Source organism: Bombus terrestris, chromosome 2, assembly GCF_910591885.1.
Source record: "Bombus terrestris chromosome 2, iyBomTerr1.2, whole genome shotgun sequence".
Taxonomy (NCBI): domain Eukaryota; kingdom Metazoa; phylum Arthropoda; class Insecta; order Hymenoptera; family Apidae; genus Bombus; species Bombus terrestris.
Window position 1 is genome coordinate 7,367,403 of NC_063270.1, and position 18,764 is coordinate 7,386,166.

At 39.1% G+C, this 18,764-nt stretch overlaps 1 protein-coding gene across 2 annotated transcripts in view; it reads left to right on the forward strand.

Annotated features, from left to right (window-relative positions):
* LOC100647567 (semaphorin-1A) overlaps positions 1 to 18,764 on the forward strand; it is a 374,093-nt gene that overhangs the window by 320,941 nt on the left and 34,388 nt on the right. For both annotated transcript variants that reach the window (XM_012316166.3, XM_012316186.3), the window contains exons 7-9: positions 15,380 to 15,484; positions 16,944 to 17,032; positions 17,423 to 17,564. In XM_012316166.3, coding sequence (XP_012171556.1) covers positions 15,380 to 15,484; positions 16,944 to 17,032; positions 17,423 to 17,564 — 336 coding nt within the window. The remainder of the gene's footprint in view (positions 1 to 15,379; positions 15,485 to 16,943; positions 17,033 to 17,422; positions 17,565 to 18,764) is intronic.

The following is an 18,764-nucleotide window of genomic DNA, read 5'->3' on the forward strand; positions in this document are numbered from 1 at the left end:
TGTATCGTTGCCTGACGAACGTTTGATCAAAATTCTCACGAGCAGAAGAAAAACATAAGAAATGAAATTCAAACAGTTGAACCACGAGTCGTAACAAAACATTGTTAAAGGGAAGTTCATCGCGAAAAAGTTTTCAATCTTCTAATTGCAAAAACTCGATCACGGTGTACGAAGAAAACACGTGTTATCGTTTAGGTTGAATAGGCAAGTTTCATTAATTAACGAGAGAAAAATAATGGCAGGAGGTGGAGAAGGTTTAGAGACTGCGATTCCCAGCATCAAAGTTATTGCCTTGGATTAATTGCATCAATGACGCGATATATCGAAGAATAGGCCATGGAATTATCGTTTTGCGACAAAACAAGGTTTGAAATGCAAGCAAGATCGATATACCTTGTGGATAAATAGCGCTGTGCTATAGAAATTGGTATATGGTCCGATAAAGTGGTCTCGGCCACATTGTAATACATGGGGAAATATTTGTCAGCCGTTTTCCTGTGTCATAAATCAAGCTTCTCTCTGCCGTTTGGGATTTCGGGAAACATTTTGATTGATCGTTAATTAGAGAACGGAAGGTGCGTGCTAGAAGTGGATTTTAGCGTGGTAGATAGTAACATTCGATTATTAATTGTATTATACGTAGAAGAAGGATGTACAGATTGAGTTAGATTCGAATTTTCGGATATTTCGATTGTATCGTCGACGATAACATGGAGTTTCGCGTATGGAGCAAATTATAAATCGGACGTTGATAAACGCGAATTGGAATATGATTTAGTTTTGATTTTCTTTCGATTTTTAATTTTGAAAACGAAAGCGTGAAATATGCATTAGACGTGTTTTAATATTATTCATCTGCCGAGGTGTTCGAATTTAATCGAATAATAAAATGTTACACGCGCAGTTATTAAAAGTATCGTACAGTAAATGACAAATCATCGAGAATGTCAGAGACAGTTGAGAATAAAATATCATCGACTTTAAAGTCAAATTTCAACTGCTCGTCTTCAAAAGAATATTTAACTTGACGATAGTTAAAAACATACTTTCCCTGGCAAAATTATTATCGCTTGCTGGCTAAACCACGCGAATCATTAAATATCTTATAAAATTCCAATATGAATAGGATGAATGTATAATGTGATAAAATAAAGAAGGTAAAAGTTACGAAGTAAAAGGTAGGCAAAAGTATATCCGTTAAACGCGGAAGGTAATGTTTGCGCGAGATTATTCGATCTAAACCAAAAACCGTAGTGAGGTTCGTTTAAACGATGGTTTAGATTAGAGCCAAGAACTTTTTGTCTGTTCGTAAATCTTCTATCAGATTCTGTTTAACCTTAATCAGCTGTAGTCTCTTTCTGATACGGTGTATCGGTCGTCGAATCGTTTAATAGGGGTGTGGTTAATCCTGGAAATCTTGGACAAACTTGACGCGGAAGTTCATTCGAGACTTGGCTGGAATCCGATTTAAAAGGCAAAGAGTCTCTCGGCTTGATCTCTCGGTTAAAGCTTCCTTTTCAATCATGAACCAGACTTTTTCCGTCCCGGGTCGATCAGAATTCACGTAAATTTTTGATCTCACCGCCACGCAAATTTTTTATCTCACTACCACACGACCGTGGCAAATATTTATGTTGTTTCGTAAATATTAAACGAACTAGTTGGTCCTCAACGTTTTGGCAAAGGAACTCCCATTGGCTTTGTCGGCTCCACGGACTCCCTTGACGCATCAAGGATATTATTTCCTTGTTAATTTACAAAGGGCACAGAGTAACGAACAAGAACAGGTAGTGGCATCTCGTCCAAGGTACCGCCAAAATTCGTTCCTATGCGGAGTTTGCTACAACATTGTCCGCTACATACTCGCTGAAACAGCGTCATCTCTTTTATATTAAACGTTTCTGAAAAATTTCAAGGATAACCGTAGCTTGCTATCGAGGAAGATGGTTTTAATTGAAAACAGACGCGTACGAAATTGATAATTGAATTTAAGGCTGTTCCATTAACAGGATAAATATCCATCCGCTGTGCAAACCCTTGATGATCAAACGGTAAACTGATCTGAATAAAACCTAATGGTCGGAATAGGTATTTGCCAGATGACGACTAGTCACATTCCACGTGCGTAGCGAGTTGAATAAAACACAAAGGGATTTTACGATGCCCGAAGCAACATTATAGCAACGTTGTAGCAACGTTCTGCCGTCGTAACCAATAACCGATCATTCGATAACTATTAGATTACGCATATCATATACCCAACGAGCAAACGTGCAAATTTATAGTCCGACTGTTTGCCAGCCTTGACGCATAACCGTTAGTAAACAATGCAATAGTTTAATAGAAAACGACGCGATTAAATAAAATAACTGTGTTGAGAATTGTGGATCTTAATTGCCGAAATAAAACTAAAGGAACACTAAGGTTACACTTAGAATTCAAATTAATAATTTTAGATTTATTTAATAAACGATTTATAGGATCTTCGTCGATATACATTTGCACTGTCTCAGCACTTTCTTTGTCTCGCCATCTTCCATATCACACTGCCAACGGAACAGTTACACACTCATATTCACATACGTGTGTCACTACTACGTGGTCAATTTAGTCTAGTACACAAAATTATATATATCTCAATAAACTGTACTGTAGAAAAGCGAATATGTCAGGTATCAATCGATAATATACGACACACACTCGGATGACTATAATTATCTCTGTCTCTCACCCCTGTCGCTCCTAATGCCAAAATCGGTAATCAGATTTTTTTAAACTTTGCTTTACAAACTCCGTTGAGCATGATTTTTCCTGCCAGAGCCGCGAACATCCACTCTAGGAGAAATTTAAGAGACTCTACGGGGATCCGTTCGATCGTAGGATAGCAACGTGCATTCTGCCGGAACGAACGGTTGTATTTCGTAGACGCGAATCCACCATGAAATCCAGCAAACCGCAGAAGCTTATTTACCGGAACGATTGCTCGCTTTCCACCCTCTCGCTTTCCGCCTCTGCAAGACAACGCGCCGCGTCCGTTCAGTTCGTTCGAATCTGGAATCTAATCGCGGCTGTGGCCAAGTCCGCGGTTCAATTTTTCCTTGAGAATTAACGCTAACATTCCGATCCGCTGAAAACAACCGGTGGTTCTCGTGATCGTTATTTTCGTTTGTTGGAAAGAACCAGCGCTGCGATATTTTGAATGATTGCTCGAGTAGTATCACTGTCTTGTGAACTTTCCTTGTTCAACTCGATGGTACTTTTATGTTTTCTTCGCAAGTATCAAAAGAATGGTTTGCAGATTCTAAAGAGAGTCTTTTGCCAATGACCAAGGAAAAGAGAAAACGAAAGGAGCAAAGTTTCTTGTTCTTTTGTAGAACGAAGTAGTTGGAGCTAATTTGGAGAGATTGCAAGAGGTTTGATGTTAGGAAAGAAGTTACGTAGAGAATTAGAAGAAGGTGCTTTAAATACTGTTTATTAGCATTTTATTAGAAAGGTTTTACTTAGTTTGTACTACTAAAGTTTATTAAACCACGAAACTCGCTAACAATACTTGGTTATACGCTGATCGAGGCATTGTCCGAGCGTTTGATTTACAAGTATCTTTTAATTCTGTAACATAAACGTTTTCCACTTTGTACGTCGTTTTACTATCAAGTATGAAAACTCGAGAGAGCAAGTTTGAAAATATGATTCCCCTTGGAACGTCGAGAATTTTTCAAACGAATTCCGTTTGTTTAAAACGAAGTAAAATATACGCCCTTGTGCATTCTGACTGAGAGCTCGGAGTAGCATCATCGCCGGGTCGAAGTTCCAGCGATTTTTAAACAAAAAGCGTGACTCGAAAGAGCTCTCGAACCGAGTTGCTGCTCCAAATCGATTGAATTTTCCCCGTCGAGAAAGTTTTATGGAGTTGGAAATAAATGATACTCGGTGAACCGACCGTCTGACGTGTTCTAAATAAACGAGGGAATTCCGTTTCCGTTTCTTTCGAGCTTCTTCCTTGATCATAATTGCGATATACACGCTCAAGTATTAATCGAAACATCGCCGGCTAGTTTTTAATCAACTAATCCACGACGAATCAAACTTTTTCCTAGCCCCAGTCGTCCAATGCGTTATACTTCTCTAAACTGTCAGTGGTGTCATTTTTCTCTACTTTGTATTGTGTACTTAGAACTCAAAATCGTTTTGCTCTGCTAAAAATCTCGAAACGTCTCGTTGCAACGTGTTAGTCCGGCCAATTTATCATTATCGTACTTCGATATTTTCTATGTGCAAAAAAATACGTAAAATAGAAAGAGTGTGAAGGAGAGAGAGAGAGAGAGAGAGAAATGGAAGATGTATGTGTATATTTCAGTCGTAACGTAGTATCTGGAAGCAAGACAAAATATACGAGTATATAAATGTATGAGTAAATAAACTATGGTCGTAAATATCTCTATCAAACGTTCCTTTTCTGCAAAAGCCTATAGTTCATGAACATGGGCGTGTTCGGTTAACGAAGACCATTCGCAATGAATTTATGTAACAAATCATTCATTCATAATTCGTTATCCGATGACAGCTACCGTGCGACATCCGTTCACGATACGGAAAATCGAGGAAGTCTGTGTTATGATTTTATGGCCAAGAAACTCGTAATTAATCGTTCGGTATTACGTTCGATGTTTATATCGATGTTGAGAAAGACTGGAGAGAAAAGTACGTAAGTTTTATGGCTAAAAAGTTGTGAGAAAGTCTTGTAACAAGCGTACGTTCTGCACGGATGTGGAACGTTTTTATTCATTTTACACGATGTGTTCGTATTTCGTAGAAACTTATTTCTCCTATTTCATTATTTGTTTCGTTATTATCATTAATTGGTCGATACCGAAACAACGTATATCACTGGAATATGAAAATCCAACGATCGACGATTGGAAATCGATCAAGGAATCGAATAGAAGCGAGCTACTTACGATTTTCGTTGTCTCGACGGAAGAACTTTCGCCTGTCGGGTTTGGCCTGATTCCCGTGCGCTTCGATGACGAGCTCCGTATTCAGGAAGTTTAATTAACCTTCGACCGCGACAACGTTATCCTTGGAAATCACGTTTCATCCCGTGTCGAAAGAAGAAATTCCACGCGAACTAGCAACGTGTTTGTCACGGTCAATGCGATCAGTGTGTAACACAGCTTGTGTACACGTGTATGTAGTATGTCCTGTGTGTGCCGTAACCAGTGACAGCAAAGTATAAAATCTAACAAGCCCGCGCCTTTCGTCGCGCGCGAGATTGGTTATCCATATTTCATGGACGTGTAGATTTATCGCGCAGGTTGCGGCCAGCAGTTTGCTTTTTACTACGTGGCCGCGTGTACCCAAAAATGGCTAATTTTATAACGAAGCCGGTTACGAGCGTGCTAAATCGTTCGCACTCGTTGCACACGGAAAATTCATTGAACGTAACGTTCCTTGGATTTTCGTATTGCGGATAATGCGAGATATGCCTGCTAGATTAATAAATTTCTTCGGAGGCTAGGAAAGAAGTTAAGGAATGGAACGAGGTAGGTTGTTTCGTTGAATGAAGTTGAAGGAAGTTGGTGAATGGGTGATGAAGTCAGAATGCGAGTTTCATTCGGTCGAATTGCAGAATAACGTCGTAACGCTTAAAGTATTTCAACATAGTATATTAAAATCTATTTAAGGAAAGATTTCCGTCGCGAGGATTTCAAAATGTGAACTAATTGAGAAATATATAATTTCAAGAAGAGTAACTTGTGCGTTTCCGCTCGTTAGTAAATACAGTAATTATGTTTAATTAGAAAACTCGGCTGCCTTCGTATCGAGATATGTACGTCGTTAAGACTTATTTAATCGTTATTAGACATTTTATCAGAGCAGAGCAAAGATTTAGAAGTTGTAATACGATTTCTGCAAATCCTCGAAATCTCGCGACGCGCCTGTTGCCTCTCTCGTTTATTAGAACGAGCAATGAGCTCGACGTATAAATACGTAACTTGAATAATGACTATTTATGACGTCTGTACGGCATATATGTACGAACGATAATGCCATAAGCAGCGTATATACTGCGGACAAAGTACTTACACAATGATTATCGCGAGTAACAGACGCGAGATGTTCGTCGTGTTATCGTATTTCTAATTTATACCTTCTAATACGCGAATCGATTCATTTAAATTTATTATTTCCTACGATAGCCGAGAGTTTAAAACTCTAAAAAGGAATTCAGAAAGCTTTTTTCACCGTTTTCCCCCGAGTTTTTATTTCTTTTTTCTTTCGTCTGTATTTTTTCCATTTTTTTTCTTTTTTTCTTTTTTGTATTTTCTGAACGCGCAATAGATCGTACCTTATGCTAGATATTTTTTGTCTAAAATTTCTATTCAGTTAGATTTAATTAATGCGAAATTTCCAATTCTGTAACTTGTTATTTCGATTCTCGAACTGCTTTGATCCTTTGAAAATATTTCGAAATTTCCTCAGCGTCGTTCCGCATTCGAGCAGAGTGTCTCGTCAAACGTGAAACAGCGGAAAATACTTACAAAATTATAAACTATCTTTCTTTTCTATTTTTCGTAGCATGTCGATATATGTAATTAACGTTCTGGCAACTGAGATAAAATGCCGCAGTGAACGGATCAATGGTAGTAAAATATGATACGCGTCTACGATTAATAATAATTTGCAACGATCAAAGCAACAACGGCTTGTTCTCAATTAGCTACGCGATGATACAAACCGAAACAATCGCGTAAATTATTGGCAAAATTACGGATCCAGAATTACCGATAAAGTTGTTACTATTTATACAGACTACGTCAAAATTGATAAATTGAAAGACAATTCTTACGTCATTGTCCGAAACAAAGTAATAATTACGCCTACTTAACAGGCTCTTTCGCTATTCGTTACAGCAATTAAAAGTTTTCCATGGTATGTCGTATAATTATGTTGAAGGAGAAAATACCTACGTGGATGCGCATGATGTTGAAAACATAATTACTATCATCCCTAACCAGCCACGACGCCGTCGCGGCATCGAGCTTCGTGAATAGTCGAGACACGTGTAATATGCGTAATACCAGCGTCAGATGAGGACTGAAGCAGCTAGGATGGATAGGAAACCTTGTCTTAGGTATTACGAATCCAAGCGTGCAACGTGTATTTAAGGTTTAGCCTGGTAAGTCTGATGGATCCAGGGAGGAGCTATCGTTGATCCTCATCGATCTGAACCCTTCTGTTTGCCATTCTATTGCTCCCTTCTGCCGAGCAACAAAGAGGAAGGACAGAAAAGTGAAAAACAGTGACACGATACTACCGAACAACGGATCGATCTTCTTGATACACGACAGTCTCATAGTCTGTTAATACAACGCGTCGAGCTAATAAACTGCGACTGACTTTCGTTTACTAATCGATGGATGTCGTTGGATCGTAGACGATCCACGATCGTTTGACTTAAACTTTATGGTCAGGTTACTTATTTTTTAACCGTTCGAAGAGGTTTGATTAATCAGAGTATTTCGGAAGCGAACGAGGGAAGTTGATGTAGGAACGGGAAGCTTGGAACACGATTTCAACGCGTGATTCAATTTAGTCGACGTTCTACTTAGTCCAGTTTAGGGAAACTACGATACGAAGTCGGCGTTTATCAGCGTAAATCATTCTGTCGCGTTATTATGGCAAACCCGAGTTAATACACGGGCGTAAAATTTATATGGCGGAATAAAGCGGGGGCCGGACCTTAGTCGTTAGTCGTTAACAAAGCCGAATCAACGTGGCTGCTGCCGTTCCGGCCGCTCCAAGTGCAATGTCCACATACCGCTCTAATAATAGTGACACAAATAATGCGCGTGTACCACACAGCTGAATTCAGTACGAACATTCGCTTGTTATCGAACTGGCGATTCGTATTTTCGCGAACTTGCACCAAAAGCAAGATAATTCGCGCTGAGTTCGCCCCCTCTACACTACGAGTCCTTAACTTTCTGCCTCTGTGTGTTTTCACCTGATGATCCTGCGGTCGGTTTTCTCCAGATTCAAGGGTAGATATAATTTGTAGCCTGTACAAGCTGAATACAAAAGGCCACGATAGCTACGGCGAAAATAGTACGTGCAATTAAGAGACACGTTAATTAATCTGATAAACGTAAGTGAAGAGTTACCGTACAAAATAAAACATAAAAAGAGAGAATCGTTATCATTACGGTCCTACAAAAAGTTTTGCGTATATAAAAGCCATTATTATTATTATTATTGTTATTATTGAAAGTTTATTACAGAAAGACGTTTATTATCATCCTGCTGCAAGTTAAATAAAAGTATCTCTTTCTCATCGCGATTCGTATTGTATGGCAGAGACATACATCAAAAAGAACCCTCTGAAACGACTTTCTTTCAGATACTCTTTCAAATGGCAATGCATTTTTCCATGTGAAAAAGAACGATCATCCACTACGTTCAATCCGAGTGAAGACGTCATCTTGATCGGAGGTTTCCCGATGTTTAAACAAAAACCAGGGAACAAAGAAATGCCGGTTGAACGTTAAATCAATCAAAGTTACCGCGTGTAAAAAGTACAAATATCGTGCACGATAGTTATCGAACTGTCGATTCATGATCCCATAAGCTTCTAACAGAAGAAAAAATAAAACGTTTCTTAGGTTAACGATCTCGTCATTTTTATTCGCAATCGTATCTTTCTTATCGACCAATTCAACCTTCCTTTCTAAAGCGTCTTCAACGTTATTGGACACGTGCATTTTAAACGATCGTTAGGCTATTTTTCTGCCATCCTCTCTTTTTCCTCTTGGCAACCGCTTAAATAGTTTTTATCAGCATAATTTCGGAAATGAAACGGTCAGTAATTAAAAGTTAAGCTTCTGGCCACGCTGGTATCGCGATCTTCTTTACAGCGAATCCACGATCGAGTTTTTCCCACGAAAGAAACGAAAAGCTGACGATTAAATTTTGTATCAATTTCGTTTGAGTGGTGAAGTCATTTCGTTTTAGCGCCGTTTTAAGATAATTGTCAAATTTCAAATTACGTCATATACCTGTTTCAAAGCGCGTTCTAAAAACGTCGCACTGAGGTGCTGAAATTACGTAGTAACTTGTAGGTTTTATACGTAAGTTCATCAATGTAGCGACGTCTACGAGTGGAATTAAACTACTTGAACTATGTATACGGACGAAAGAAAAAGAATAAATTGAAAACAATAGTAAACAAAGTGCATACATCGCAAATAGAATTTTCCTTTAAAATTGCTATTTGGTAATACAATTTTCCTTCAAACTAATCTCAATGGCGGTGAGATACCAATTTTCTTCGACTTTCTTTTTAGTTAATTTTCGCATTTATCCTGATTTCGTGGCGTCGATAGTTCCTTCGCTAGCTCCAAAATTAACTGCGTCGATACGCGAATTGCATTCGTAATTAGCTGCGATCTGCTGCTGCATTTTAATTACGCGTTATTATACGACCAATTGGGCCAATTCAGGGATATATCCGCCACGAAGATTAGTCAGAAAACTTCTTGTCGATTTCGAATTAACACGTATTGATTTCGATTAATTTTCTGTGATACGCTGTACTTTATACGTTAATACAGTTATAACAGTAAATCATTCAATAAGATCTGGTAATTTATACTATGCTGTCAAAAAGTTTTGTATTATAAAACAGGAATTTCTATTAAAAGCTGTCGATCCTTTTTAATTGAATTCTATTACCGAGAATGGACTAAATTTTCATCAATCTTGAATTACAATTTGATGAAGAAGTCGAATATAAAGTAAAAGATTGAATTCTTATGAAATAATTTTGATTGAAATCTCCTATTATGAATTAACTCTAACATCCGTATATAGCATAACTTTGTTCTAAGTACAGAAGCTGCTCTAAAATTAATTAAAAAAGAAAAGAAGAAAAAAACAACCAATTTTTCTTCCAGATAAAACGAAATAAGTTTCTTGAAAATTTATCGCCTTGCAGAACGAACGAACTCCATTTGTATAAGATGGTTTAGAATTAATTAACAAGAAAGATTTTTGCACCCTCTGCATCGAACCGTCCAATTAATTTCTAATAACCGATTCGCCTATCAATTAGGAAAAAATTCTTAATTAATGCCACAAAAGCTTGCGTCAACAAGAGAAATTCGATGCTTCGTGTTGAAAAATAATAATTCGTGTTTCGTGTTAATAATTTCAAGGCAAAGTACGTCTGACTCTTTAACGCCTCTAATTGATTGAAGCCAGTGCTCATCGAATCGAACAGTATTATCGTAATAAAGCTTCTGAGAGTGAATTTCGTCGCGGACAAAGAAAATTCCAGAGTGGTTTTGAAACAATTCGGAGCCATGAGCTTTTGCTCGTCGAGGTATCCAATTAATTTCGATTAATCTTCGAAACGATTCGATCGAAATTAATTAGTTAGCGAGCTTAACAAGTTCCTGTTCATGACCAAATATTCGATCGGTAGTAGCAAAATACATTCTTCGAAGAACATCGGTAATATTTACTTGGATGTTATTTTATAAAAGTCATCTTATTAAAACGTATGAAATTCATTAAACGAAATATAATGCGCGCATCGCTGTATCCCGCTTCTAACAGACATTGGATATTATAAAAATTAGCTTTGCAAAAAATAATGAAAATGCTCATTAGACGCTATGTGGTTGGATATTTGCTTTTAGCGGAAAGTGTATCTAGAAAATGATACTTGTCGTATAAAGCTTATAACGCCAGGAAGCACGTAGCAAGATGTTACTATCGCGTAAAATTTAGTCGCAGCAAATGGTCTGTTTCTGTGGTAGAATGTGAATTCAAACTAAAATCGCTAGCATAGACAATATCGTGAGCGATTCTTTTAAACGCCTGGCGAAAGACAATGGCTAAAACAGCACGATGAAAATTCTAGTTTTCTAAATTTGACGAACAAAAGTGCATGAAACGAATGGTGAAACTCTGATAAATATTTTCGTTTTAACGAGAGAAAAAATGTTTTTTCTACGTGAAATAAATAGCACTATGATAAGTCCTGTATTTTTTTAAGACAATTTCGCAATATTTTTGTGGAGGTAGGTTTAGATCTTTGCGATAAATATGCTAAAGTAATAAACGAAGCTGAACTATGTATTACCGGCTGAAGGATTTAATCAACCAACTAGAAATCCCAACGCAAACATTTTTCATTCATCGTTGAGTACTTCAAAGCTGCAACAGCATAACACATCATTCAAGATAGGCTAGCATGAAATAAATCCTGCAGCTTGTCAACTATAACGAAAGAACCATGAACAGCTAACGTATCGGACGTGTCAAACACGAACATGCATAAATTTGCAATTCAGGCGTGTCTCTGTGAGACACGCGGCCGACCTCGTTAAACAAGATAACATTAGCTGAAAACTCAACCGCTTTCTTCTCCCATAAAACTGACTAATCGATGGCAAACAATGTTCGGTCGATAGAATTGCAGGAATTTTTCCATCGTTTTAGGTTCAACCCGAACTCTTCGTCTACATCTCACCCTCAGACATTTCAGATTTTCGATCGGATCCTTTCGCTATCTTGAATAATTCCAAATGAAACAAATCAGTTTGTAACGCGTTGCATATGCCATTCAGCCTGTACTTTTTACTCAAAATCATAAACCCAAGATATTTGAAACAGGAAGCCCGCGTCCGTGTCTCTTGCTCGAGTAGCCGCTCAAAGAGCTCGTAACGCGGCATTTTTTGTTTCAAAATTCCAACCACTAGCGTGCATAGCAGTTTTACGACGTCGTCATATCCAGACAGCCCAGTGTGCAGCAAATGTATACATAAAATCCGAATTGTAATCGAAATCGATAAACCGAAGGCGAAGCTACACGTTCCTTGGAACATAGCAATCGCACGGTCTGCGATGAAGCGACGTCGGTCGAACGGGCTAATAATGTCGACAGCACGGCACAAAGAAGCCGGCACGTAGTAGAAAGCTTCCTTCAGTCGCTGGGTATTACCAGGACGACGACGGTACAGTATTCGCGAGCTTCGGCGTTGCTGGGCTCAGCGTAGATTTGTAGCCTGCAACGGGCACGTTCATCCCCTAAGTCTAACGTCTACTTTGCCCGGTTATATATGACCAGTCCGCCACTATATACACTTATCGCGCGCATACGTTGGCCAGCCTCAAATCCCATCGTGCTTTTTGAACGTGAAATATGGAAGGCTCGCGAGAAGCCGGAGGAGGGTGCATGGCCTTGGTAGATCTCTTGGTTCGCGAGAGTATCAGGTAAAATGCTCCCTCGCTCCCTCTCTCTCTCTCTCTTTCCCTCTCTCTCTCTCTCTCTCTCTCTCTTTCTCTTTTCGTGCGAACGTTGGCTCGTACATCGGCGTAGGGTATGGCTCCATCGGTGTACTCTGATGCACAGGAAAGCCGCGGCTTCTTGCGGGATTCCACGACCACAGTTTCTATGACACGGCGAGAAAATTGGTCACCTACGTGAGTTCACTAGGGACAGATCTTGTTGTCAGCCGCTCTATCCTGCTTTCAAGTAAATTCGTCGACCTTGTCGAATCCACTTGATCCTGGAACGTCTGTCGCGCGGCAACAACAGCGCTTTGTTTTCTTCTTCGTCACTCCGTTCGATGGTTCTGTACAGATTCGTGCTGAAAGATTGATAAGACACGTTCAAAGAAAGTGTTTTAGCGTTTATCAGAGGTTGCTGCTATTTAGTCGCATGTAAAATAAATGTTATACCGACGTGAGCTACATCATTGAATGTTCTGAAGAAATACCTGTGCTATAGTACCGCTTGATGTTAACACTTTGACTGCCACGCCAAAGTCACATGTTTCGCTCAAGGCGCTACGGGAGTATTTTTATTATTCAAGGCATATAATGGGAAAATAATAATAAATTGATGATGTAAGACAACATTCCCCAATGGACAGTTTATCTTATTGGTGGTCACGGGTGACCACCGTGGCGCCTTGCTAACAGTTGATAGTGACATATTATAGGAAGGCTTCGTTTATTTCCAAAAACCTTTCGTATTATTTCGTCGTAAGCAAAACGTGCAGAATATATTGTTGAAACGTGTAGAAGATATCAGTAAACAGTATTTGCTCATTCTATATATAATAGTAAGGTATGCGCACACTTCTAACTTCGATTATATGATTATAAAGCAGCATTTACGATTATTTTCTAAGATGTGTTTATAATAATATTCGTAGATTACCTATCAAAGATATGGATGCAAACACAGTGCACCGTTAGATGCAAGATTTGTTCTCATTCTTTTTTATTGATGCTCTAATAAAAACGTTTAATTGTTCAATGGGGCACTTTTTATTTCAAAGTATCTTCTATTTATCGGTTATATTTAAAATGCCTTAACTGTCAATTTTCATTCAATTTTTATAATTGTAAGAAGTTCAAGCGCTGCGTTCACCAATGACCACCATGGCATTACAGGAGAAAACGTGGCCGGTCACATATGGCCAACGTAGCAGTCAAAGTGTTAAAGGCTATTAAGGGAATGTACGTACATACTTGGCATCGATACGTTGTTTCAATAATATGCAGAGTGGAAATAATATACAGAATGGAATGGAAAAAGGTTGGAGAAACACCTTACGAGCGTATGCATAGTTATTCGTCAAAAGAAGGAAAAGAGTGTCAATAAGCACAGCTTCAAAAAATACTAGCTCCTGAGTTACGACGTTAACGACGTTAAACACTTTATCTTTAGTATACGTGTGTTCGATATGACGGTCGTTCATCTCAACACATACGTCGATACGTTTTCTCGGAGAAGCACCCACACGTTGGGAAGATCCCTAGCATTTCTTTTGGTTACAGTTTTCTATTCGTTGTATTTAAGGAAGCAATCGGTTCATTATACACCAAACATCTCGTAACGCCGAAACTAATGATTTTTTTACTCATGTTTGTTAGGATTTTGCTTTGTTCTTTGTTTGTTTTGACGAGTATTATGTGCCAGTACTGAAGCGTTTTCCCAAGTTTCTCATAAGATTGCCCATATCTGTGTGATATGTGATAACTTGCGATCGTTATTTTCCTTGGTGATACTTACGACGCTGAAACGGTGGTTGCGAATTATTTTTGACGTTGAATCTCGTGCAGTCGCGTTTGATATATCGGTAATCTCAGTGTATCACGCCAGTAGCTAAGTTCCCACGGAACACGAGCAATAACAAAGCCAATCAAGTTCACAGTTTCTACGAGGAAGAAGCCTTTGCACCGAAGGCCAATCTAGTTAGCACTCGCTGACACAAAGAGCTCGCTTTCCATCTTTTCTTCGCTTTAATACCCGTAACCACAACGGTGGCGAAGAAAATTTGTGTACTTGAATCGTGTTCCCGGCTGTTGTTCCACGCGAAATCTACGATTCTTGGTGTAATCGCGTGGCTACCGTGTTAATTAAAACGCCTTTCAAGGCACGTTTAATTAAACCGCTTCTAATAAATTCCGTAATATCGTGGCGGCGTTTTGTCATTTATTCAACGTTCGCGTACAGTTATCAAAGATCGGCTGACACTCGATAATTCAGCGACGCCGTACTAAAACCTGTCGTCGGTTAGGCTCGTGTGAAAAACGAGCATAAAAAGATACTCGTGCAATTTAGCTTATAAATGTGCGTTATTAAACAGAATGCTTTTTACATGATAACGTGGTAACGTAGATGGGTATAATAAAAAGATGTGCAGGTTTGTTATTAAAGCCAATGCAAATTGCAATCTGACAAGGAATTTAAACCGAACATCGTTTTCATTACACGGAAGAAAAAGCATTCGATTATTTTCTAGCTCTACGTATCGTTACAGACACGGCAAAGTGATTATTCCAACTCTGCAATCTCTTTCCCCGTTGATGTCAGAAATTCGCTCGATCCCGATACCATCTCCGCCATCGTCGCGTCGTTACTAAACAGTTGCCGTAATTTGCATAAAGCGACACGCGTATCTTAGATTACGTGTCACAGAGTGACAAGCTGTGCTCGCGTCTATAATCCCAACAGCGAAAATGAATACGATGCACGCGCGTTCGCGAGTCCCTCGTGAAATTCGGTACTCTTTAATTGCCAGGCTCGAAGCCTGTGCGATTCCTCCACGAGCACTCGCGTAATCTCCGTGAAAGAGATTCGCTTTGCGCGAGCATAGAACAGAGAACGGTACACTGGTGATTAGTGCTGACGCGTTTCCAGAACGATTTGCAGCGTGACACGAGCGGAACGTTGAAAACGAAGTACAAGGTGTCTTTGGCAGAATCCTTCGACGATTGCCGCAGACACGACTGCTCGTTTGTCTGGCAAATGTTGTAAAGTCTGACTCGACTGACAGAAACGCGTTTACTCATGTTTCAGAGGGGCAGCTGTACGCAGCGACAGTGGCCGACTTCTCCGGTGGCGAGCCGCTGATTCACAGGGAGAAGATCCGCACCGAACGCTCCGATCTTAACCAGCTGAACGGTAATGGAAGTCATGCAAATTGCATTGGAATATTCGCGCGTTGAATACTAGCGAACGCGATACCAGCTTTTCTATCGCCATACTCGCCAGCTTCTATTTTCCTGCCAGCGCAGGATTTTGCCGCGTTTCTAAATTTTAATTGCGCTCCATCTGACCTCTTGCTTCGTTTTATGTATCTCGGAAGTATTACGTCGACAGGAGTTTGCATTGTATTATTATTAACTATTATGGTTAACTGAAGTACAAAATAAAATAATTAAAAATATCAGACGCCTACCGAGGCAAATAATTCTGGCCTTAATTAGGTAACAAAACGCAGAGCCGTAAACAGCGATCAATTTAACCGTAAAATATTGAAAGAAAACAGAGAGTTTGCGGATAAGATTGAATTTTAAACTAGAAAATCATTTTTACACGAACTATTGAACTCTCGAGTTGCCTCTGGTAATTGAAATATTCGATATTTATTTAATCGACGTTTTAACGATCGCACTTGGAAAACCGGTCGCGACAGAATGTCCAGCAATTGCCGTGCTATTTTTGAATTTCCCGTATCTTCTCATCGTGCCGCGTCCATATAAAATTTTACGACACGGTCGCACGTGAAAAGTTATCGCATGGCATTGTGCTTGTTATACTCGCAGCTCGTATACAATGGACGATGCTTAAACGATGTAAGAAGCTTTGCATAAATTATATGCTGCAATTTGCGTATCCACCCAGACGTGCTTTTTTTCCTTCCTCTCTTATTTTTTTTTTTTTTTCATTCTTCTCTTATTTATCGCCGATTGCGAGTTGCGAATTTGCGATGCAAGTTTTGTATAAATTATATAATCCATTCAAAGCTTCGGGAATTTTTGATCGATCGCAATTTCCACGCCGCGATCCCGTTGGCAATTTATCATACTGCCCGCTCTTTCGAAATTACCAAGTTATTGGAAGATCCATCTAGGATCCGAAACGGCCGCATAATTTCCTCTGCATTGTAAAATACGTGGAACGTTATCGAACGAGAAACTTAATTTAGAAAGAAAGGAAAGGATATGAGAAGAAGGAAATAAAGACGGAGATGAAGATACTCGTCGAAACAAACAACAAACAGCGATGAATTTAACCCTTCAAAATCTTAAAGAAGCATATGCTCCCACGAACAGTGTACCGTCGCTTCACGGTTTGATTGTGTTTTTTTATTATTATTTGATTTGTACTGTACAATTTGTCCAGTTGGACATTTGGTAAATTTTTTTAACTTTATTGCTAAATAACATGTGGATGGCTACCCCCAACGGTATACCATCTTCGAGTTTGACTATTTTATTTCTTTAGTGAGGTCATTGGAGTGTTTTCTTTTTAGTTTTCTTTCTATGGGAGTTTTGCTCGCTTCAGCAACCAGCTGGTTGGTTTGTTTGTTTCGAACGAATCCCATTGCCCCTAACAAATTCGAACGTTATTGTTACAGGGCCGAACTTTGTCAGCTCGTTTGCATACGAAGATTACGTCTTCTTCTTTTATCGAGAAACAGCCGTCGAGTACATGAATTGTGGCAAGGTAAGGCTTACGAAATATTAACGACGCGCTACCTACCTATTTATATTTACCTACTCGATATCAAAGACCGTTTTACGATGCGGAATTTCCAAAGCGACGAAATTGCAATATCGAAATGTCAGTCTTTGTCAGCGAAAGCACTTTAACGAGCGATTTCTTAAAAAATGGCCATACGTAACGTACGCTTTACGATCTCTACTATTCCCTATATTCTCGGTATTCTCAAATTTTCACGCACCGACAATTTCCTTTCCTTTTGCCCCTAATCCCAGTGGCAAAGTAACGCAGTATAATAGCGCTGGATGCAGGGTAGAGTAAGACGGTCCGAGTAAAGAGGAAAGAATCGAAGAAGCCGATTGTTCGAAAGCTCCGGCTGCATTTGTGTTTTAGGCAGTGTACTCGCGAGTCGGTAGAGTGTGCCAGCACGACAAGGGCGGACCTCATGCGTTCAGCGACAGATGGACGAGCTTCCTGAAAGCGAGGCTCAACTGTTCCGTGCCCGGCGAATACCCTTTCTATTTCAATGAAATACGTGAGTATGCCTGCATGTACACACATCGTATATATGTGCGCCAGTAAGTTCGCCATGGTATGACGTTTGCCGAGACCCTCGTCGAGTGCTCTCCAGTCCCTATGTGCCGGACAAAGGGGTTGGCCTAACCGGTGTACTACCTTGCAGACGTATCGAGTGGGATCCGACCAATTTTACAAACAAACTGCCTCGTTGCGAAAGGCACGCGAAATTTATCGTTCGTCTGGAGAATTTTTCCGCGGCATTGGTAGGAGACGGTAGAAAATGGAATTTTTTCGCTAGTTGGTGATACGGACAAACGTTGTTTATAGGTATTGTTGTGCTGTATTAACACTAGAACTACCGATAGTTAACACGAAGCTATTTCTACCAAAACCAGTGAAAATGACTGGTCTTTAAAAAATACGTAGCGATAGAATATTTTTATATTTATTGATTTATTACTTCCTTACGGAAGCAATTCCATGTTATGTAGTACATGTTTGGTATTATTAATTCATTTGGGACCATGATCCCTAAACGAGGGTCGACATATTTATAAAATAGTAGAATCAGTCGTTTTGATTGGTGTGATATTTCTAGTGTTATCATCTAGCGATCTAACGATCGATCCGGAATTTTCCTGATAACTGATATCATCATATCGAATGATACGCAGTACAAATTTTAAAAACATGTGGCAAGTTGTAGAAAACGAGGAAACTGCTTAATTGGAGTTCGATAAACAGATTGCAGGACCCTTTTACACTTTGAGAAGTACCAGTCATTTTCACTGGTATTGGTATAAGTAGCCTTGATACAAAATTATTTTCAGTTTCAATACATAAAAAACAAAATAAAATTCATTATATTATTCTTTTGGTTATCGTTGCGAAAGTCATTACATCATTGCGAAAAAAAATATAACATGAAGTAGGAATTTTAAAATAAAATTGTAAAACCAATCAATTTGACTGGTGTGGTAGTTCTAGTGTTAACAGGGACGAGAAACTATTGGAACATTTATTTAGATGGTATTGGAGCAGTGGCGCTATGAATTTGTTGAAGAATTTTGTACGATCATTCGTTCGAATTAATCACCTATTTACGTATATCCGTAAATATAATTATTTGACACAACATCGTTTGATAGTTTATAATCGCGAGTGCAATTAGCGTAGGAGTTGAACGCTTGAAATTAAATTTCGTTAAGGAAGGAAC